We start from the raw sequence: 24,305 nt of genomic DNA on the forward strand, positions 1-24,305 counted from the left end.
TCACACAATTTCTTAAAATACAAGAATTTATTAACAAAAATAGGTCAACTCAAAGTCAAACATATTTCAATCAACAAACTCTTTACTATGCTAAAACAATCCAACTAAACTACCAAGCAGAATGAAAAAATAAGAAAGACTAATGGGCTATGTACAATATAAAAAAAGTTGATTAAAGATGGTTAAAACCATGACCAAAAGAGTGATGCAACATTACCATGCAATGTTCATGTTTGAGAACCAAGGATTATCTTGACGAATCTGGAAATTAAGTTAAGTTAGTCTTGGAACCAACTTAAGCAATAATCAAGAAACCTTTAGACAACCATTCACAATGCAAGATTAGATAAAACATTATTTTAATAAAATAATGTTTTAAAGAATGATTTGCTGAATAAAACCAACCTTCTAGATGACTAATTCTCAACGGTGTCTCATTAGCTGCCTTTATTTATGAAAATAATATTTAAAGAAATGTTATTAAGGGAATATTTTGGAATAGAGCCAAATCTTTCTGGAGAAATGGGGTTTAATGGTGTTTCATTAGCTGTTAGCAGTTAAAGCTAACAAAAGAAGCTGATAGCTTAGCACCAGAATCAAACACACACCTTTTAAAATACCGTCAACAAAAGGGTTCAAATGCATGAGCGCGGACGGCGCGTTATGATCAATCCTCTGTGTTTAAAATCACTCTTTAAATAAAGTTTGTCTTAACTTTAAAAACACACAAACACAGAACATAAAACTGAGCACGTGTGCTGCAGATAGCCTGCTAGCACTAAGATAGCTGAGTTCAACACAAACAAAACCAAACTTCATAAAATGAAAAATGTTTAGATCATTTCAATCTAAATCCTTCTCTGCCCAAACCTAACCTCTGAACCATGCTGAGGAAAAGCTGTCCAGGGCGGCGAAGTTTGAAGAAACGTCCACAGTCAACAAACCATTAGCTACGGCTAACCTCCTTAGCAGTGGGGAGTGGCTGTCCGTTACCGTTACCATGGTGATGCGACTCCTGTTGTCATCCTTTCAGACCGGGAAAAACCGCTCCACTCGGCTTCATAGAGACAGCGTCTCTACTGGGGACTTCTCTGGAACACAGTTTGCTTCTGCAGGCCTCAGAGAGAAAGTAAAGCAATGCTTATACCTTAATTTCCCCTTTTTATGAATGAATACCGGGTACACAAACAGTAATTCATCCGTACTTAACTTGGTCCATATGATCGATGATCGTATGACACCCTTGGATCCAGTTTGAAGAGTTTGTTTGTTTGCCAGCAAAGAGACATTAGCGCGTTGCCTCTCCGGCCAGCCTCGCACAGAGTCCGGGTGGAAGAGATCGGACCATTGGGAAGGTGGGGTTTTATACGGGCAGTGATATCATGGGATGCCACTGCCTGTGTAAAACTGCGCTGTCACTGCGCTGTTATTACAAGTGTTACTGCGCTGTAACTGCGCTGTTACCCCCCTTCCCCTTCTGAAGTTGTGCTGGAAGTCGGTTCAATGCAATTTATTTTGAAAGTTCCAGAAAAGTTTGTACTGGAGTTTTAATGTTGAAATCCATGGCTGTGGGTCCCAACAACTGAATCAGAAACCTTTTGCATTCCGTTTGAAATTCCTCAGAACTTTGACTGCAACTATCAAGTTGACTCCATAATAATAATAAAAAATCCGTTACTCTTTATTGTCAGGTTCTCATTCACCAAGAAGCTTCTACAGTTCTTAGTCTTAAGTCCTTCATCACCTTCTGGGTGTTATATGAAGACAGTCACCAACAACAGAGAGGGGATGAATTCTCATGGCTAATTGAAGGTCAGCGTTGCACAGGTATCCCATAAGTTGTTTCCTCCACCATTAAGCTATATTAAAATCTTATTAGCTGTTATTTTAATCTGTTGATTAAATTTAAAATCTGATTAAAGTTTAAGACCTGTCACTTATTCTGATTAGCATCTTGCATCCTCTAAACCGGTGGTTCTAAAACATTTTATATCAACTACAACACTATTAAAAACTAATAAAAACCTACGCATTTATTCTTTTCAAAGTCAAAACTAAAATGTTTTTTTTTGGCTCTTCACTATTAGTTAAAGGGTGCAGTTTAACACTGCACTTTACTCAGAAGTTGACATTTTTTTTTATTTTAAGGTTGGAAAAATTGATACGAATCTCCATAGGAATCAGATTTCTATGAGAAGTTAAATGTTTTTCACCAATCCTGATCTCATAATCCAATATGGCTGCCTTTCCGAGTAAAACTTAATGATAGTCACTTTAAAAACAGTTTAATTGTACTTCTATCAATTGGTATCTATTTAGATCTTTCACACACTCAGTACTCTTCAACTTAATTTAGGGAACATGCTGAGACGTTTGATTGTCTTAGCATAAGTTGCCACCAGAACTTCTTCTTGGTTCACTGTCATCTGCTGCTGTTCTTAATGGAAATTCTCTAAATTGTCCCTAGTGGACTGCTTTTTTAAGAGCTTCCTGATGAATCAAAGTTCCATCTGCTTGAACAACTCATCTTTTTGTCTGTTTATTACTGATGGTGTTTGTTCACTTCTGCCATGCAAATAATGTACACCAAAATGTCTGAGTACCACTAAAGGTAGCCCCGGCGATGGTGGTAGGGGGTTTGTCCTGTAACGTGCAGGTTGCCGAAACCCCGCTCTGTTGTTGTGTTCTTGGGCAAGACACTTCACCTGCCTTGCCTGCTGATGGTGTTCAGAGGGCCCTGTGGCACAGATCGTATGGCAGCCCCACTTCTGTCAGTCTTCCCCAGGGCAGCTGTGGCTACAATGTAGCTTACCACTGTCACTGTGTGAATGTGCGTATAAACTTTACACTACAATTGATTGTAGTGTAAAGCGCTTTGGGGTCCACTTGATGAAGCAATATACAAATGCAGGCTGTAAATGCATCGTGTATAATTTTAGACCGTGGTCTGGGGTTCAGTTTTTGACCTTAAGACCTTAGCTGCATGTCTTCCCACTTCTCTCTCCACCCATTTCCTGTCTGATTTCTGTTCAAGAAAGCCACTAGTGCCAACAAAAAAGTCTTAAGAATAGTGTGTACGTCAGCAACGTTCGCCTAATTTAGAAAACTGAGTACATTTTTTTTTTGTTTTTCCTGCAGTGCTCTGAGTAACGCTCCTCTACCATGTGAACTATAAACCCCGCACATGCTAGTTAAAAGCAAAAGTAAAACGTTGAGGCACCAGTGCCACTTTGTCTTGTAGTGATTATCCATGATGGCTGGAAGCCATATTTGATCACTTACAGAACCAGTGAATATTTCAAGGGCAGCCAGTGTTTTACTGTGAGTTTCTGTTAGCTCCTTTTCATGGGAAAACTTTCTTTTGAGTACACAAACACTTAAAGCTCTGTAAAATCACAGTTGTAAAATGTTACATTACCCATTACCACGCAGAAACTGGTACTGACACCACAAACGCTGTTTCTGATAAAACACTCTTCTCTTGGCACTGGTACTGGTCAAGCTGTCAACCTGGGTTGGCTGGAAGAGATAGGAAGTTCATTGCATACATAACCAGAAATGTTTCTGGACTTGGTTACAATTTGCATATTGGTACCAGCTGTTAGTCTCATACAAGTAATTTATATTTTGTATAAACATTCCATCAAAATCTTAATTTATCCACCTCTTTAATTTCTGGAGATTATGAGATGGAAATGTCTGGCACATTATTAGCGCAATCAGAACACACATGATAAACAAAACTAAATGTTTCAACAACATCTTTCCTCTAGATTTACCTGTCGGTCTCTCTCTCCCCCTTAAAGGCTTAGGAAAGATTGTTGGTTTCTTCACTGACATTGAGACGAAGCCTCGTCTAGATGGACACAACCCCTTTGTAGTCAGGCTTTGTCATTTCCTAGTCTGTGGATGGAAGGACTGACAGGCTCACCTGTTTGCAGTGGGCTTTGTGTATCCAGGTAGGTCTCCCTTGAATTTTGACAGCAGTGGCAGTTGTTAATAACACTTGGAATGGACCCTCCCACTTTGGATCAGACCACGTTTTCTTCTTAATGATCTTAATCAGCACCCAGTCGCCTTCTTTCATGTCACCAGGAACCTGTAGGGCTTCAGAAACATAATTTGGCAGATTAGTAACATTTTGTATGTCTCTAGACTGTAATGTCTTCCTCATGTAGTCTGCTAACGTCGCATATTGTTGTGGATCTTTTAGGTCTTTTTGGAGATCAGGGATATAATAAGGTCTGCCATGTATGATTTCAAAAGGCGTTAGTCCACCCTGAGCTGATGGGGTTATCCTCATATTAAGTTTTACTATGTCTAAACATTCAACCCAGTTTCTTTTTGTTTCTTCCATTGTCTTCCTAAGCTTTCTTTAAACTGTCCCATTGGTTCTTTCCATCAACCCTGCATTTAGGGATGATAGCTACAGTGTGTTTTCAGGTCAATCTTGAAACATTTACCAAGTTCTTGTATGACTTTGTTAACAAAATGTGTTCCATTATCACTATAAATCCTTCTTGGAATTCCAAATGTAGGTATTATATATTTACAAAACGCTTTTGCCACCGTTAGAGCATTTGGTCCTTTGCAGAGAAGAATTTCCACCCACTTTGAAAATGCATCTATTATTACAAGGCAGTATTTATACTGTCCTACCCTATTTAGTTCAATAAAGTCCATGTGGATGGTATGGAATGGATAAGGCGAGTGTGGAAACTTGTCAAACAAGATGCACAAAAATGTTTTTAGTAAATATTGATTATTAAATCCATATGTAGTAAATTGTTGTTCACTACCCTCCTGTTGAGACATGGCTCTGCACATGGCTCATTTGCAACCCATTGAAACATTGATTTAAGTAATATAGGCTTTCCTTCAGGGCATCTAGTAATCCCTTCACATTTACACTCAACTAATTTAGCTGGTAACAACACAGCATCTAATAATTCAGTAATAACTGCAATTTTCCATTGTGCTACCAATTATACCTTTATTTTTAATTATTTATTTCCATACATAATATGTGCTATCCAAGATGTTAATAAAACCTGTATGGTGTCACGATAGACAAGGTAAAATAATATTTAATTTGATCTTTCCTGCAAATGTTTCTCTTTGGCCATGATAACGTTGCTCTCTTTTAATCATCTGGTTCCAATAACATTATTTGTGGTATTCATCAGCAAGATTATAACAGCTCTGAATAATCTATTCCAATGTAGCTCTATTTAGATGTCAGTCAGTCATTTTCTACCGCTTATTCCATAGTGGGTCGCAGGGGAGCTGGTGCCTATCTCCAGCAGTCTATGGGTGAGAGGCGGGGTACACCCTGGACAAGTCGCCAGTCCATCGCAGGGCAACACACAAACAACCATGCACACACTCATTCATACACCTAAGGGAAATTTAGAGTGACCAATTAACCTAACAGGCATGTCTTTGGACTGTGGGAGGAAGCCGGAGTACCTGGTGAGAACCCACGCATGCACGGGGAGAACATGCAAACTCCATGCAGAAAGACCCAAGGCCGGGAATCGAACCCAGGACCTTCTTGCTACAAGGCAACAGTGCTACCAACTGCGCCACTGTGCAGCCCGTTTAGATGCATCTATTCTAATCTATTTTTTATTAAATGCAGTAAGTCCTTGTTATATTTAAAAATGAGGTCACTATTTCTGTTAGCTGCTATTATTTTAATAATGCTTGGTTTACATTGAGTTTAATTAGTTCTGAAAAAACTCACTCATCAGTTTAGAAGGCTTAATAAAATTGATGAACACAAAAATGAAGAGCATATTATGTCTTATAATCTTAGTTTGTCTTACCCAGTTTATAAACACACCTGTACAGTTTCAGTCATCTATAGCTCTTCCCTTTTTAATTACACTTTGTATTTATTTCAAGTAACTAAAGTTTATTTCAATTAACTCAAGTTTTCTCAATTTCAGTCCAGTCCAGTAATTCTGTTAAAGTACATTTCATCTTGTGTTAAATTTTAAATCTAATTTGATCATTCTGAACCTGACTGGAAAAAGTCCAAACATCTGTTAAAATCCTTTTGTTTCACCATAAAGAACTAACCTAATATTATTATGGTACTGTTGAAAATCAGACTTGCTCTTATAGACTTTAATTATTATCATGCACATGTTATTTTTGACCAGGACATGTCATTTAAATCCCAAATTAAACAGGTTTCTGGGGTTTCCTTCTTTCATCTCCGGAACATTGCCAAAATTAGAAATATCCTATCCAGGAGTGACGCTGAAAAACTAGTCCAGGCATTTGTTACTTCAAGGCTGGACTATTGTAATTCTTTACTATCAGGATGTCCACAAAATGCAGTTAAAAGCCTTCAGCTGATTCAAAATGCTGCAGCAAGAGTTCTGATGAAAATTAAAAAGAGAGATCATATTTCCCCTACTTTAGCTTCCCTTCATTGGCTCCCTGTTAAATTTAGAATAGAATTTAAAATTATCTTCCTCACATATAAAGACCTTAATGATCTAGCTCCATCATACATCAGAGATCTGATTGTTCCATATGTTCCTAACAGAGCACTTCGTTCTCAGACTGCAGGTTTACTGGTGGTTCCTAGAGTCTCTAGACGTAGAATGGGAGGCAGATCCTTTAGTTATCAGGCTCCTCTCCTGTGGAACCAGCTCCCAGTTTTAGTCCGTGAGGCAGACACCCTGTCTACTTTTAAGGCTAGGCTTAAAACTTTCCTTTTTGATAAAGCTTATAGTTACAGTGGCTTAGTTTATCAGGGAGGGAGCCTTCCTCCCTCCCTGTTGGTTGGAGTAAGGGGGAGTCAGGTTTAGCCAAAACCGGCTCAGTTATGGTTGAGGTGCAAACACACCCACCATTTCTGCTACCTGTATGACCCCCTCTCTTTTCCAATGGTTATAATCAATCTGACAGAGAGAGGCATCTCAATCGTTGTGTTATACTGATGGCCATAGTATAACAATGGCCATCAGTGGGCTCTAGATGGAAAAACTGTCTACTTTTAAGGGTAGGCTTAAAACTTTCCTTTTTGATAAAGCTTATAGTTAGTGGCTTAGGTTGTCCTGAGCTATCTCTGTAGTTATGCTGCTATAGGCTTTTCTGGAGAGGGGAATCGTCCAAGCTTCTGCTGGCAACAACTTAATGCTCACCCTCTACTGATGATCCACATGGCCCTGTCTTTCAGTGTTTAACCCTTTCTCTCTCCTAGACATGGCTACTGACTGAGCTTTTACTTTGACTAACTCTATGTGCTCTCTTTCAGACTCTAACCTTGAAAACTGGCTCAGAGTTTATCTGTTCATTCTTTCTAGGTGAAACCACTTAAAGAGCTACATCCATTAACATTTACTTTTCCTTCCAGAAAGGACTCCTGGATCAGTGCTTCTTTGTTCTCTTTGTGTCTCTGCTCTGTTCTCTCAAACCCCCAGTCGGTCGTGGCAGATGGCCGCTCACACTGAGCCTGGTTCTGCTGGAGGTTTCTTCCTGTTAAAAGGGAGTTTTTCCTCTCCACTGTCGCTACATGCATGCTCATTATGAGGGATTGCTGCAAAGTCAACGCCAGTGACTGTCCACTGTCTCTACATGCTCATCCAGGAGGAGGGAATGCTACAAGTGACTGACTGGATGCAATCTGCTGGGTTTCCTTAGATAGAAAAACTTTTTATCCAATTTGAATAAATAACTGAATCTGACTGCACTGTTCAATGGTTAGGATTAATTGGAATGTACAAGGGTTGGACAATGAAACTGAAACACCTGTCATTTTAGTGTGGGAGGTTTCATGGCTAAATTGGACCAGCCTGGTAGCCAGTCTTCATTGATTGCACATTGCACCAGTAAGAGCAGAGTGTGAAGGTTCAATTAGCAGGGTAAGAGCACAGTTTTGCTCAAAATATTGCAATGCACACGACATTATAGATGACATACCAGAGTTCAAAAGAGAACAAATTGTTGGTGCAGGTCTTGCTGGCGCATCTGTGACCAAGACAGCAAGTCTTTGTGATGTATCAAGAGCCACGGTATCCAGGGTAATGTCAGCATACCATCAAGAAGGACGAACCACATCCAACAGGATTGACTGTGGACGCAAGAGGAAGCTGTCTGAAAGGGATGTTAGGGTGCTAACCCGGATTGTATCCAAAAAACATAAAACCACGGCTGCAGACTACAGAACCATTCTTGAGGACCATGTGCATCCAATGGTTCAAACATTGTATCCTGAAGGCGGTGCCGTGTATCAGGATGACAATGCACCAATACACAGCACGACTGGTGAAAGATTGGTTTGATGAACATTAAAGTGAAGTTGAACATCTCCCATGGCCTGCACAGTCACCAGATCTAAATATTATTGAGCCACTTTGGGGTGTTTTGGAGGAGCAAGTCAGGAAACGTTTTCCTCCACCAGTATCACGTAGTGACCTGGCCACTATCCTGCAAGAAGAATGGCTTAAAATCCCTCTGACCACTGGGCAGGACTTGTATATGTCATTCCCAAGACCAATTGACGCTGTATTGGCCGCAAAAGGAGGCCCTACACCATACTAATAAATTATTGTGGTCTAAACCAGGTGTTTCAGTTTCATTGTCCAACCTCTGTATGTACCTGACTTTTGTGAAGTGCCTTGAAACGACATGTGTTGTGAATTGGCGCTATATAAAGAAACTGAATTGAATTGAATTGAATACCCTAATTTTTTACATAACATGAAACAAACATTTCACAAAAACAGACAGACAAAATGGACAAACATTGGCCACATAAAATTTTATTACTCTGTTTGTAAAATAATTTTGACCAAATTGAAGACAGGTCTATGAGCTTTCTTATGTTTATCAGTATTTCAATTGAGATAGAACCTTTACTATCTTTAGATGATTTTTTTGGAAAAATACTGGAAACCTTATAGAGGTAAAAGTTTGGCAATGATCATCAGAACATCAGACCTTTATTAGCGCTTTTAAGGTCCCTCAAAGACGCTCTTTAATGAAATCGATCATTCCCATTCACACACTGACAACCTTTCCCCCATGGCTGTCATGAACATCCACTTGATGGTTTTTAGGAGTTCGTGTTTTTATAATGTAAAGGACTTTGAATTGCCCTGCCTGCAATGTGCTGTACAAATAGAGCAATTTCATTTACAAAAATTCCAATATAACTTCCTTTTTATAGTTTTAAAATGCACATTGTTTTCTCATAACCCCTTTTGTTTCCACTTGGTCTGTTTGAATTTTTTATCCACCAAGGATCAATAAGGTGGTGTTTGCGGGGTCCACCTTGAAGGTGTTGTCTTTTGGGTCCGTTCAAAGTGTCTAGAGAAGTGTGAGGTTATCATTGTCAGGTCAGTGAGGTTCATAAGTCAGTCAGAACCTTGGTCATTTGGTCTGTACACATAATGTCTCATGGATCCAACCAATGACTAGTCAACAAAACTTGCACAAAGTGTGATGTTATTTCTCCAGCTTCCACCTATTGAAAAATGTATTGTTGATAAATTAACTGCATTTCCTAGAACACGGCATTCCTCCTGGATGATCATCACCTTTTGAAAAATGTCATTATTACGTTAGTTATGTCATTTGTTTCACATATTCAATCAGATCATTAAACCTTGCAGTAGGTGAAGTTATTAGTATATCATGTTGACTGACATATACTTTTGTTCTTGGAGAGGATCTCATATTATCCATGTATGCTGCTGCAATGTCCATCATCTCCTTGTTCTCTTCAGCTTCCCCTTTTCCTTTAACAACATTCTGTTCTCCCTTATCCAGTCATTGTTGACTGGGTTGTCCAGTTTGACAGTTTCTAGCCCAATGACCATGCTGCCCACAAGCCCAGCATACATAATCTCTTCTATCCTCTCTCCCTCTCACTTGCCTCCGTCCACGCCCCCTAAGGCCTCCTCTTCCTCTCATTCTACCCCTCCCCCTACTTACTGGTCCTGCATAAAATATGTTATCTTCCGCATAGAAGGTATCAGTAGGGGGTTGTTTTTTCTTTCCACTAACCACCTTTTCAGCATGCATTGCCCAGTTCTGCCAACTAATAACCGAGCAGGTGGGTAGATCAATATTATGTTTTGTGACCCAGTTACGAATCTCAGGTAAAGCATTTGCCTGGAGGGCATTTTTGAACTGCTGTTGAAAAGGACTCATCAGCATTATCAAGTTGCAGTCCACTATTCCTTATAAACACTTCTTCCATTCTCAGTCTATACTCAATGATTGGCTCCCCTATTTTCTGTTTAGTCTGGTTAATAATGGTATAATCTGCTCTCTGTTTAAACTCTCCTAACGGGTGCTGGTTCCGGACGCAGTTCCCCATTTTAAGAGTTTTTTATTTTTTATTTTTTTATATCTATTAAAACTATTGTTAAGAACTGAGTTCTACTACTTCTATTAATTTATATTAGCACTATTTATTTGATTATCTTTGCTTTATTATATATGCTTTTATCCTATTTACTCTAGTTTATTATAATTCAGACTCCGCTCTTTTTTTATATATATATATATATATATATATATAAAACAGAGGAGCATTTATTATACATATCTTGTGCCATCAAATCAAAACAGAATTCCTCAACGGGCCCCCAACATCTCCCAGAAAACAGGCTTCTAGATCAAACACCTAGTTTTGATAATGTTTTCCACTTTGAGTTTTACTCTTGGAGAGTGCAGGGGTTTTAGACTGAGATTTGATGGCACTTAATATCCAAATAAGAATTCCCCACGACACATCTCAGCTGTCAACAACTTTATGTTAACACCGGCAAGGTTTCGGGTTGTCGGCTGAGTGAATCGTGTGATTCTGCATTCATACACACACCCCTGTTTATTATCAGGGCTCTTCAAAACGCCAAGCTTACCAGCTTGCGTATTTCTTTTTATATACTTAGTTGGTTCTGTCTCACCTGTGCATTCGTTCACACTTTCTGTCGGAACGCTTTGATCTACCTCCCGGTACCCCTCGGTCAATTCGGCGGTTACCAACACAGAATTCACTGTGCAGGATTTTTGTTCTCCAGATGTTCTGGAGGCTGCGCAGACTGGAACCCCACACGCACCGCCGGAACCCGGGCGGCAGATTTCTAGCGCTCCAGCTCGAAGGACCAAAGAAATGTTAGAGTTAGAAAGCTGATAAACACAGACAAGTGTATAAATAAGACATAAGGTGAACCAAGTAAGTTTGACTTGTAAAGGTGAGACAGTCCTCTGCAGAACAGCAACTACCTTCTCACAAAGAGAAAATCCTTGCACCAGCCTTTTATTTACAACTCACAAGCAAAAAAACGGGAATTGGTTCAGCCAATTCTTACAGATCTCAACCTAAAAATGTAGTCATTCCCATAAATGGTATAAGCTTGTCATGTCCAGAGAGTGATCCACTCCAGACCGCATTCCTTAACCTTCCACAAACACTTTTTCACACTAAAACCAATCATAGGAATCATCTTAACTAGAGTAGAACTTCAAACATAAACATAGTTTAAACCAAGAATTGATAACTTATATACATTTTTCCAACAGCCAACTACTGCATCCAAGCAGTCATTGTGAATTGAAAATGAAGTGATTATTGCTGGATATATTGTGCTCTGTTGTCAGGTTCGCACAGGACCTTCACTTTAATTGTTGTCCTTTGTCAGCTTACTTGTGCTTTATGCAGTTTTTCTTTTTATCTTAGCTTTCATGAACTGGCTTTCGACCCTATATCAATCTTTAACACCATCAGTAAAAAAGCAGTATTTGACCATCATTCTAATTTAATCAGAGATAAAATTAGATTCCACAAGCAGAAGTATTCACCATGGAAAAGATCAGATTTTGGCCAAGTTTTCTTGAACTCAAAGGATCCACATCAAAGCTGCATTCATGTTTCAAGCATCGTCTGTTGCAGTTTTTTACATAAACAACATAAACCCGTCTGAACAGTTTGACTGGGAATAACAATGCCATTGCATCTACTGAACTTGCTCACTTACACAGAAAACACAATAAAACAACAAAGTTCATCAAACAACATGAAGACATTTTTCTCTTCACTGCAAATCAATAAGAAGGACTCAAGGGACAGAAAAACACACTAAGCACTGTCCAAAGACCATTTATTCAAATTGAGAACAAATCCATGAATGACACTGTAAGCACAACAAGGCATTATGAAGTCTCTTTACCCAAGACGGTGAAATAAACCAGTTTATATCACAAAGCACCTTCAACAAGATGCTGTTATAGCTTATTGCTCTTTTTTTGTTTTAGCTAGAATAATGCAGTGCATTCGATTTAATCAAAGGCCTCAGGCTGTCATTTTTTGTTGATGTGTGATAGATGTGGGAGGCAAATGAATCCCAACAGCACAGTGTTCCTGTCACTTCCAGGACCACAGGTGTGTGAAATCCAGCATCTAGACATTCAGGCTGCTTCTATAAGCATTTGTGAAAGGATGGGTTACTCCCTCCAGCACAGTGAATTCCAGCACGGTACCGTGATACGATGCTACTTGTCCAATAAGTCAGTTTATAAAATTTCCTCATGGCTAAATAAAAATGTCCTGCTAGTGGTATTATAATGAAGTGGAAGCAAACAGGAATGATAGAAACCCAGCCTCAAAGTGAGGGGCCACGTAAAATCACATAGGGTGATTCTAAGCCTAATTGTACGCAGACTTGGCCTACTTTATCAGGGTCAGATTTACAGACCACCCGAGTTCATGTGACCTTCTGATTAGCTCAGGGATATGGGTTTTACAGTATATATTATTTTGTAATATCTCTTAATGTGATTTTACAGTGAACCACACTAATAAGGGCAGTGGTGTTTTGCTATTATGGATAATATTTTGTTGTTGCAGTTTAAGCAAACTCTGTTCATAACTTATCTGACAGATTGATGGTAATTATTAGCATTTTCACTGTGCCATAGTTCTACTTTCCACTTTATTGTTAATAATTGCGTTCCATTTGTAGTCTAGTTATTTGCTATTTAGTTAGATAACTAGTTATTTTGTGTGGATTTTTCTAAGTTTTGGATTGGAACTACATACTTTTCAAAAGGATGTTCACATTACAAAGTGCATTTTTTAGGCCATATTCGTTTACTCTCACTCAAGAATATAAGCATTGATTTTTAGACCTGAAGTTTTCTTTAGTGCATTTTCCCACTGAGGGACAATAAATTATATTTTTGTTCTATTTTTATTACTTTTACGGTGGTGCCAGAACAATTCACATAAACCCTGTTGTTCAAAATAAAGATATATTCAACTCATTTTGGTCAAGTGATTTTCAAGCAGAACTCTTAAAAAGAGGCCTAGGGTTTAAAAGAATGGAATGTCATCAAAGTTTGTAAGTATAAAGTGTACCTTTACTTTTGGCAATATGGTGTATATCAGCAGGAGCTGCCTTTGGTTCTTCTTTTGGACAGAACAAATGCCCCAAAAGTCCAAACTAATGCTCTGTTTAGCTTCTCTGCTGCCAATAAACTCATTATTGTGGTATGAACTGCAGCTTTGACTTTTCCTCAGATCCGCTCTCTGTGGGGGTTCTGTGTACTTGCCACTCGAATTCAACCTGGCCCCATGGGGCAAAATTAAAAAAAATCCTCTCACCATGCCCCCCTCTGTTGCAAAGACTTCCCTCTCCACTGAAACACTTCTGTTGTTTGCTCTTAACTGGTTCCAGCAGTGCCTGAAATGCAGTTGGTAATGATTTAAGCAAGCTCCTGGCCTCTTTTCTCCTCTCATGATACACTTTCCTTCTCATGTTCAACTTTTTATCAGTAGAGCAAGCTTTGAGGGAAAAAAAAGGTGCAGGGCACATGATGGATTGTCTTCAGCCCTCAGGTTGTTAGATTCAGGAAGGTGAGAAGAGTTGCAAAGTTTAAATCAGGAAGAAGGGCTTGCCTTCCTGCTTAGTTGACTGCCGATTCTCAGTCTTGTGTGACTCTTAGATTTGGATGTGACTGGTGCACACAGTGTTTTTTCCGCCAAAGGAATTCTCGTTCTTGAACCAGTTTGGTTCACATGCCTTTGAACTTTGGTGTTTTATTGAGCACTGACACCCAGTTCTACCAGTTTTGGAAACCAAGCATGACTCAACAGTGGGCGTTTCACAATGCGGGAGAAACTGTGGCAGTGAGACAGTGGAGCTTGCTGAGCTGCGTGCAATGTTCCTTTTAATGCCAAAAGAGAGCATCCATAAACTACAGTTATTACAGAAAAGGAGACAGCAATTCTGTGCAAGAACAATGGTGTGTGCAATGTTTTCATTTACATATGTTCAGCATCCACAAGTGTACCAGAAACGGGTAGTTATACAATACAGATTTGGTGTGTTTTTGCAAACATATGAAACATATGAATAATGTTTATATGGTACGTTCTCATAAAGGATAGTTAGTAACATATTCTTGACTCATACTGAGATCAAATTCAAAGTCAAATCCAGATGGTCTTTAAACCAAGACAAAAACAGTGCTGACAATTTTACCAAACAGATTTTAAATTAGGCCAATAGTAAGCTTTCACTTAGAAGTGTTTATTTCAACCTAAAAACAGTTTTTTTGAGCCACAAAGCAACACTTGAAATGGGGGGTATTTTTTAAAATATTTGATCATTGTACTGTAGAAAACCTTCATCTTTTTCTAGATGAATGGGTGAAGGTGTTCTACCAATAATTTAGTTTGTATAGCACCAATTCATAGATAATGCAGCTTTAAAAGACTAACAGGTCATTTATTTGAAAGTCCAAATCAATACAATTCATTCCAATACCATCTAATCACATTAAATTACATTGAGATCTAATTACATGTAGCCCAATTAAAATCCAGGTATAAAACAGTGCAATCAAATTCAGTTGATCAGATATTGCCTTTTGGTAAATATGTTGTCATTTAATGTAAGTATTTGGTGACAGTTGAAAGGAACCACTTCCCTTTAACAGGAAGAGACCTCAAACAAAATCTGGGTCGGAATGAGTCTCCATCTGTTCCATTCGGATGGAGGTTGAGAAGAATGATGGAGTCCTTTTCATGGAACAGAAAATTGGAGAACCCAGTTTTAGCACAGTTGACAGATGTCTGTGTTTACTTTGTCATGTTCTTTTTGTTTCCTCTTTGGCCTTTCCAACTGTGGATCATTCCTGTTGTTCTTCAGGGTCACACAGTGTCACAAAATAACAAACATCAGTGACTGATAGAAGAGTTAAAAAAGTACTGACTTACTAGTAACATTTGCATCCTCCTCTAATAGTTGGGACCGGTCTCTTTCACTGACTGTTAATTTGTGGGTTGGAAGCAAAAATGTTTGAGAACCTCTTATATAAACCTTGTCGAATTGAGGGTATCATGCACACACATCACAATCACACACACACACCCTCCTACATACAGTCAGAAAGATGGAGTCTTGTCTTTCACCTAATTGGTCTCATGACAATTTTCCTCTCTCTCCTATAGACTAGCTTCATTAGCCCACTGATCTGCTCTCCCCGTGTGTGTGCGCGTGTGTGTGTGTGTGCGTGTGTGTGTGTGTGTGTGTGTGTGTGTTACACAGGACCGATTCCTCTGCAGCATCCAGTCAGCTGCAGACTCCCCAGCGCTCTGCTGAGGCTACAAAACTAACTTCAGCTGATGAAGACCTGTTTGAGGATTTCTGACTTCCAGACGGACTCGGTTCCACAACTGCTGCAGTTTTCATCTAAAAAATATATTTTTATTTTTTATTTTTATCAGAGTTAATAAATAATGGGTTGATACTAAATGTGTTGATAATGAACTGACATTTTTTAGTACTTAAGGGTAGTGATGATCAAGTCCCTTCATAAAATATACATAATATGGCTAAATTTACTGTAAATTGGAATTTGATTTGAATGAGTGTTAATAAAAAAAAAAAAGAAGAATTCAATGTAAATGTAATGTAAGATCTGCTGTGCTTTTACCACTGTGAGTCTAGTCTAAACTGATTCTTGCCACAGCTGTACTGATGAGCAGTTTGTGTATGAACATTAATGTCTTAGTCTTTCTGGGGCTTTCCTGACCCTCCCTTTTTGTAGGAGCGTTTCATGCTATTAAATAAAAATAAATAAATAATAAAAAACGACCAAGATTGCTTTTTTAGTCTCATTGCCAACTTTTGCTACAAAGATGTTAAATAAAAAACTGTAATAAACGTTCTTTAACATCAGAGAGAACAAATGTATTTATTTTCTTATTCTTTTAGTGATTCATTTAAATATGTAACTCGTTATCAGTGCTCAAAGTAGAATTATCCATCTTCATCTGTATAATTACTCACAACTTGACAATGAATTGAATTTACTGTGAAATCAAAAAGTTTGTTTTTTCCCTTTGCTAATAAAATAGTTTTCAGCAGGTAATGTTCCAGCAGTACTCTCTTAAGAAAATATAGCATTTTCGTTGATTCTTCTATGATGGAATTACAACATTTCTGACATTATCAAATTAAGCTATACTAGTCCAAGTGTAGACGTTCCCATTACAGAAAAATTCATGTCGTTTTTATGCACACTTTTTGTATTTATACTACTTAAGGGGGTTGGCGCAACAGAAAATTTGATGAATGGATCAGTGTTTTACCACTCCAATCCTCCAGGTGGCATTAATGCACTGGTGTGTCAGCTGTCTATTCAAAAGAAAATCATGGATTTTCTTCATAGAATTCATGTCTTTTCCTTAGTAATGAATCAATAGACTTTCTTCTACAACTAGTCATTCTCACAGTCCTCTTTCTGTTGTACTTCTCAGTGACAACTTTTGAAAAGCTATTTTATCCTTGCACATACATTGTCCATGTTCACAGTAACAACACTACTGGTCCTTCTCAAAATATTAGCATATTGTGATAAAGTTCATTATTTTCCATAATGTCATGATGAAAATTTAACATTCATATATTTTAGATTCATTGCACACTAACTGAAATATTTCAGGTCTTTTATTGTCTTAATACGGATGATTTTGGCATACAGCTCATGAAAACCCAAAATTCCTATCTCACAAAATTAGCATATCATTAAAAGGGTCTCTAAACGAGCTATGAACCTAATCATCTGAATCAACGAGTTAACTCTAAACACCTGCAAAAGATTCCTGGGGCCTTTAAAACTCCCAGCCTGGTTCATCACTCAAAACCCCAATCATGGGTAAGACTGCCGACCTGACTGCTGTCCAGAAGGCCACTATTGACACCCTCAAGCAAGAGGGTAAGACACAGAAAGACATTTCTGTACGAATAGGCTGTTCCCAGAGTGCTGTATCAAGGCACCTCAGTGGGAAGTCTGTGGGAAGGAAAAAGTGTGGCAGAAAACGCTGCACAACGAGAAGAGGTGACCGGACCCTGAGGAAGATTGTGGAGAAGGGCCGATTCCAGACCTTGGGGGACCTGCGGAAGCAGTGGACTGAGTGTGGAGTAGAAACATCCAGAGCCACCGTGCAAGGAAATGGGCTACAGGTGCCGCATTCCCCAGACCTGGGCTACAGAGAAGCAGCACTGGACTGTTGCTCAGTGGTCCAAAGTACTTTTTTCGGATGAAAGCAAATTCTGCATGTCATTCAGAAATCAAGGTGCCAGAGTCTGGAGGAAGATTGGGGAGAAGGAAATGCCAAAATGCCAGAAGTCCAGTGTCAAGTACCAAGTCAGTGATGGTCCGGGGTGCCGTGTCAGCTGCTGGTGTTGGCCCACTGTGTTTTATCAAGGGCAGGGTCAATGCAGCTAGCTATCAGGAGATTTTGGAGCACTTCATGCTTCCATCTGCTGAAAAGCTTTATGGAGATGAAGATTTCATTTTTCAGCACGACCTGGCACCTGCTCACAGTGCCAAAACCACTGGTAAATGGTTTACTGACCATGGTATCACTGTGCTCAATTGGCCTGCCAACTCTCCTGACCTGAACCCCATAGAGAATCTGTGGGATATTGTGAAGAGAACGTTGAGAGACTCAAGACCCAACACTCTGGATGAGCTAAAGGCCGCTATCGAAGCATCCTGGGCCTCCATTAGACCTCAGCAGTGCCACAGGCTGATTGCCTCCATGCCACGCCGCATTGAAGCAGTCATTTCTGCAAAAGGATTCCCGACCAAGTATTGAGTGCATAACTGTACATGATTATTTGAAGGTTGACGTTTTTTGTATTAAAAACACTTTTCTTTTATTGGTCGGATGAAATATGCTAATTTTGTGAGATAGGAATTTTGGGTTTTCATGAGCTGTATGCCAAAATCATCCGTATTAAGACAATAAAAGACCTGAAATATTTCAGTTAGTGTGCAATGAATCTAAAATATAGGAATGTTAAATTTTCACCATGACATTATGGAAAATAATGAACTTTATCACAATATGCTAATATTTTGAGAAGGACCAGTATATCACTCCATACTAGCGGAGGCAATGAAGCACCCTGCTTTGCTCCAAGCTTTCCCAATATGACCAATTTTTTATACCCGCTAGAAAAATTCTCTTTTGGTTTAGTCATGACTAAGGCTTCATGATCATAGGTGAGGTTTGGAACATACTGATGCAGTGCACTCATTAGTGAAGCCGTAATATATCTTGGTAAATCGCTCTATCTTACTGTTACTCATGACAAAGACTCAAATATTTCAGCTCCTCCACAAAGACTAACCAACTGTAAAGCTGAAATCCAAAAGCAGGGAGCATTCCGCCTTTTAAGGTTAAGACCAATAGATCCATATTCGGAAAGCTTATACTGGCCACTTCACTTTCTGATGGGAACTGCTCCATTTTTGAAGATCATGGCTTGAAAACATAAAAAACACAGTAACCACAGCATTTTCAAATAGCAACAATGTCCAAACAGTTTAGGCAACAGGAATGGTAGGTCTGATTGCCTTTACCATGTTGAGGCAGATTTAGATCTACAAGAGGGGGGATAGTGGATAATTCCCCCTGTTGCATAATTGACTTTATTTAATAAAAATAATGATAACCCACATCTTATTATGACTGAACTGGTTTTCTGTCAGTCCTTCCGTGTCCCAGGAGGTCCCAGAGCTCAAGTGTTCTTTGGCTCTCTTTGGCATGTGCTGTTAAAATTAACAAAGGGTTCCACAATGAAAGTAATGCTTTTTACCCAGCCTCTCCAGGAGGTGTAAGTTTAATATCCTTCAAACAGGGCCCTTACCAGATGTTCCCAGTTCACTTTACTTCCCTTACTGCTCATTTGGTTTTGTCCATCCAACAGTCTTCTCTGCCAGCAGGTCCAGCACACATTCAGGGGGTTGGTCATTTGGGAGCTCTGCCTCCCTCTTCATCTAAGTATCTACCATGTATCCAGTACTTGGTCACATATGGACAAACTAACACTTGAACATGATGTTTGTTATAAATACCCCATTACTACCACAGACATTTGACAACAGAAGACCACTCAGATTCCATTCAGATAACTTATTTCTCCCAGTCACACCTCCAGTTATCTCTCTCTTTGTTTCCATTGCCCATGAAGACCCCTATAACAGCAAATAGATTAAAAAACAATAAAATACCATTTTGAGACAACATCCCTCCCAACATGTGATCTAAAGACTCTCATAAACTCCTAATATCAGTTCCTTTCCTACCAGAGAGGTAATTGTGGATATTCCACATATCAAAAGTTAGATTGTTACAATGGGAGTTTTCCTGCCTGGTATGGTGGCACAATGATGAGGTGTCATGTCATGTTTCTTTATTTTGTGGCACATGTGGCCTTTTTTCACAGTGCACACACAGGAAATGGGCACAGAGAGAGAGAAGGGGGGAAGACATGAACAAAAGGTCCCATGGTGGGGAATCAAACCCTGGAGGGCTGGGCTGCATAAAATGGAGCACATGCTCTACCTCTACCCTGTGTGCCGCGCCCAAGGCATGTCCTGTTGGAGGTGATTCCAGCTGAAACCCAGGAGCCAAAGGTTGGCAGCCAGGCCCTGGCTACGGATAGCTTGGACTGCAGTTAGTTTTTTTTTTTTTTTTTTTTTTGTTAAAGCAACTCTATTTAGAAACATTGCAGAGGTTTTTAAGCTCTATGGTGTTTATATATCCTGCATAAAATGTTTTTGAAGTGAAAGACTTGGTGCTACTGTTTCGCAGTGAAATGCAACACATATAGAATGTGATATGTTGTGGGTCTATTAATTTATGTTATTTTGGATGTTTATTCTGCTCTCCTTACTTCTTTTGATTTAAACCTGTGTACCTCTTAATGTGTAATTCTTTTTGTATTACTTTATTTCAGCCCTCCCCTGTGACTCCCTCCTTCTACCCTCTCCTGTGGCTTTCCCCACTCTCACTTCCTACCATCTTTACCTCCCACCCATTCCTCCCCATCTGTGAGTCGGGTTGCATCATTGGTCTTACGGGCTCCTCCTCTACTTCATATGAGATAATAGTGGGCGCAAAGTGAATTTGAACTTGGAGTGTTGGACGAGGACATCGGCTTGAGAGGAGCTGTGCACAGACATTTGTTTGGGAACCTGCAAAGTTTTAAATGATAAATCCCTCTGAAGCTTTGGACTATAAGGTAAGGTAGGAAAGTATTTAAAATAAATCTGTATCTTATCTTGTATGCAATGTCTCTCAACCCTGGATACATTTTAAGAGATTTTCTCAAGATAATCAATGAATGTGATACTTTACTGGTTTCCCAATGAACTGACAACATAAAACCAGGAGATAAAAACAATACAATAAGAAAACTGATACTGGGGACTGATAATAACATTTAGATTCACTGGCTTTATCAGCTCATCTCTTTATAAACATAAGGGTCAGTCTGGCTCAGAGCTGCTGAAGGGACTGCAGTTCTCACCTAGATGTCCTCTAAAACACCCTTAACTACTCTTTCTGTTATTTTCAGCGTGTATCAAGCTCAAAATTAAAATTTTCAGCCATTTATGTATATTAAAGTTAATTTTGTAGACAGATTTTTATCAAAAATGTTAGAGTAACTTTGCTTCTGGATTAGTTTTAGTTTCTTTTGGTTAAAGTAACTCGGTTTTATACGTTTATACCATTAAGTTGGCATATAGTTTATAGGAGGAATTATGTAAAAAAAAAAATCATAACAGTCAGGTTCTTCACCTACCTTTAGAACAAATTATTTAATAATGATGACGTTTTTAGTCTCAGGACATAGTTTTCACTGAATATTTTTACAATAACGGATAAAAATGATTAATATGGGGGAACAAAATCCTTTAGAGTATCAGAGGAACATATCTTTTTACTTTCTGTATTTTTGTGGTATAAAACCTGTGACCAATGCAATAGGGCCGGATATTTATCTTTTAAGTAAATAAGGCACCATAAACGCACTAGGGCGGTTCGCGGCCGAGTGTGAAGCGGCTGGGATGAAGATCAGCTCCTCCAAGTCCGAGGCCATGGTTCTCGACCGGAAAAGGGTGGCTTGTCCTCTTCAGGTTGGAGGGGAGTTCCTGCCTCAAGTGGAGGAGTTTAAGTATCTCGGGGTCTTGTTCACGAGTGAGGGGAGAATGGAGCGGGAGATCGACAGACGGATCGGTGCGGCTGCCGCAGTAACGGGGACGCTGTGCCGCTCCGTTGTGGTGAAGAGAGAACTGAGCCGAAAAGCGAAGCTCTCAATTAACCGGTCGGTCTGCGTTCCTACCCTCACCTATGGCCATGAACTTTGAGTCATGACCGAAAGAACGAGATCCCGGATACAAGCGGATGAAATGAGCTTCCTCCGTAGGGTGGCCGGGCACTCCCTTAGAGATAGGGTGAGGAGCTCGGCCATCTGGGAGGGGCTCGGAGTAGAGCCGCTGCTCCTCTACATCGAGAGGAGCCAGTTGAGGTGGCTCGGGCATCTATACTGGATGCCTCCTGGACGCCTTCCTTGGGAGGTGTTCCAGGCACGTCCCACCGGGAGGAGGCCCAGGGGACACCCAGGACACGCTGGAGGGACTATGTCTCTCGGCTGGCCTGGGAATGACTTGGGCTCCCCCCGGAGGAGCGGAGAGGGGCGTCTCTACTGAGTCTGCTGCCCCCGCGACCCGGTCCCGGATAAGTGGAAGACGACGAGGCACCATAAACATTTCTTTTCTTCTAGTGTCATTAAAGCATGGTTCCTGATGAGGCCGCTAAATACATAAATAAATGGCTATATCAAATGTCAAACAGTAAAAAAAAAAAAAACAGAGTTTTTCTACTCTAACAGCTTTGAAAAGTTACATGATCACAACAATATTTTTCACAGCCATTTTTTATTGGGGTTAAAAAAATATGAATGCCATTTACAGATCATTGAAAAATAGTTTTTTGCAATAACATCAGTATCGTCAGCCTTGTATTGCACATTGTGTCATTGCGAGCATCCCCGCCTTCCCCAAACTCAGTGAGCATGGGTGTAGAGAAAGCTGGCAGATGTCCTTGTATTCAAATTAATTGGTTATTCCGATTCGTGGACATGTGTGACCTGATTGTCGAGCAGCTGTGAGCAAATACAGTTTTAGAATAAAATCTATATTCATTAGTTTGTAAAGGAACGTATCTTTAACATCTGATCTGTTCTGATAAAAGTTACGTATGTAAATGAACTCTCGCACGGCTATCCTTTTGCTGCCTTTGTCGCTGTGGACAAGAATGATTTTTCTCAGTAGCGACTGATTTGGGAAGAGAACTGGAGAGACTGAAGCAAAAAAAGAGTGTTTAGGACGTCATCAGTCCAGCATAGACTAAATCACCCTGCGTATGTGCATCCATCAATGACATGTGGGTTTAATACAAATCTGAGCAGTATCTATAAAGACTGCTTTGAAAGAGGTAAAAATGTTTTTTTTCTGCTCTCTGCTGAGTTACTGAAGAACTGAGAGGCACATCTGTTGCATGGCTGATTTTTTATATTGATAGCTTGAGATCCAAACAGTTTGGAAGTATGATACAAGGCCATCCATCCATTTGGATTGTTGAATAAATACCTATGGTATCTATTATGGTCAAAGGGCAAGAAGTGGGGTTCACCAGTTCAACATGCTGCCAGCTTAACAAAAGCTGTTTTTTAGTTTTTTCCCGTTAATATTAATACTTATTCTGATTTATGTTATTGCACTCATTTAACATACTGACCTGTTGCTGAGAGATGAATCGAATCACATCCAATCAATTTTTGCTGCTCCTGTATCTTTATTCTGTCACATCATTGGTACTATGTCAAGATTTTTATTGTGTTGAGCACAAAGCAACATTTCGGTGTACAGCTGAAAATGTAACATGTAGTTGACTAAAAAACTGTTATATTCCCTAGATATTTTTAATTGGTTGGCAATTTATTAAAATACAATAAAAGGCAAAAAAAAAAAAACAACATCCTTGCAATTATCTTTCGTTTGTCTAACAGGCAGAGCTAAAACTTATTAGTACAGTTAAGCTTAATGTAATTTATATTCCTGGCAGATTTAGAGTTTAATTATTTTCCCTCAACCAGGAAAAACAAATTTGTTTCTCATTGAACATGAAGCAAGCATCTCAAAACGGCAACACATTTTGAAAAAAAAAAGTTTTTATTTACATTTTATTATAAAGTGGTGTGTCAAAAAGCACTTATAGCATTCGCAATAATCAGTAGGAGAACATTGTTGGCATTTCAACAATCAAGCCCTTCTTATAATGGCAGAAAGTCTCTGAGGTTTAAAGGCCTCCTTGCCATCACTCTGATCTTTAGCTCCATCCACAGATTTACTATCAGATTGAAGTCAGAAGTCTGGCTGGGCCTCTCCAAATATTATTTCCAGTCAGAATAAATATGTTGTGAAATAAAAATATTACTTTAGGGCAGGGGTATAAATAATTTCTAAATAAACGTAGTTGCACTGGACACAGATTGATTGTTTAAACAATTTATCATTCAGACAATGAAAATATATCTTTTCAAATATATAGGCTATATGATCATAAATAGAAATAATCAACCAGTATTGTATTGACATTATTTAGGGACTGTTGCTCTAGAGCAATAATAAAATATGTCAACATTATTGAGACAGCAGCAACTAAGCTCTGACACATGTTGTCTCAAGGCACTTCACAACAGTCAGGTACATACATTCCAATTAATCCTAACAATTTAACAGTGCAGTCGGAGTTAGCTTTTTATTCAAATTGGATAAAAAGTTTTTCTATCTAAGGAAACCCAGCAGATTGCATCCAGTCAGTGACTTGCAGCATTCCCTCCTCCCGGATGAGCATGTAGAGACAGTGGACAGTCACTGGCGTTGACTTTGCAGCAATCCCTCATACTGAG

General features: G+C 39.2%; 2 protein-coding genes across 6 annotated transcripts in view; both read left to right on the forward strand.

Moving 5' to 3' along the window:
- xrcc4 (X-ray repair complementing defective repair in Chinese hamster cells 4) overlaps window positions 1-16,127 on the forward strand; it is a 41,256-nt gene extending 25,129 nt beyond the window's left edge. For both annotated transcript variants that reach the window (XM_047373641.1, XM_047373642.1), the window contains one exon: window positions 15,579-16,127. In XM_047373641.1, the coding sequence (XP_047229597.1) occupies window positions 15,579-15,681 (103 nt within the window). In that variant the 3' untranslated portion in view covers window positions 15,682-16,127. The remainder of the gene's footprint in view (window positions 1-15,578) is intronic.
- A 4,306-nt stretch (window positions 16,128-20,433) lies between these two features.
- The window catches only part of vcanb (versican b), a 51,226-nt gene continuing 47,354 nt past the window's right edge, over window positions 20,434-24,305 (forward strand). For 2 of the 4 annotated variants that reach the window (XM_047372650.1, XM_047372653.1), the window contains exon 1: window positions 20,434-20,570. The gene's annotated coding sequence lies outside the window, so the exon portion shown is untranslated. Of the gene's footprint in view, window positions 20,576-24,305 lie in introns of all 4 variants that reach the window. The other 2 variants (XM_047372651.1, XM_047372654.1) reach the window with 2 other exon arrangements.

Source organism: Girardinichthys multiradiatus, chromosome 8 (genome assembly GCF_021462225.1).
Source record: "Girardinichthys multiradiatus isolate DD_20200921_A chromosome 8, DD_fGirMul_XY1, whole genome shotgun sequence".
Lineage (NCBI taxonomy): Eukaryota > Metazoa > Chordata > Actinopteri > Cyprinodontiformes > Goodeidae > Girardinichthys > Girardinichthys multiradiatus.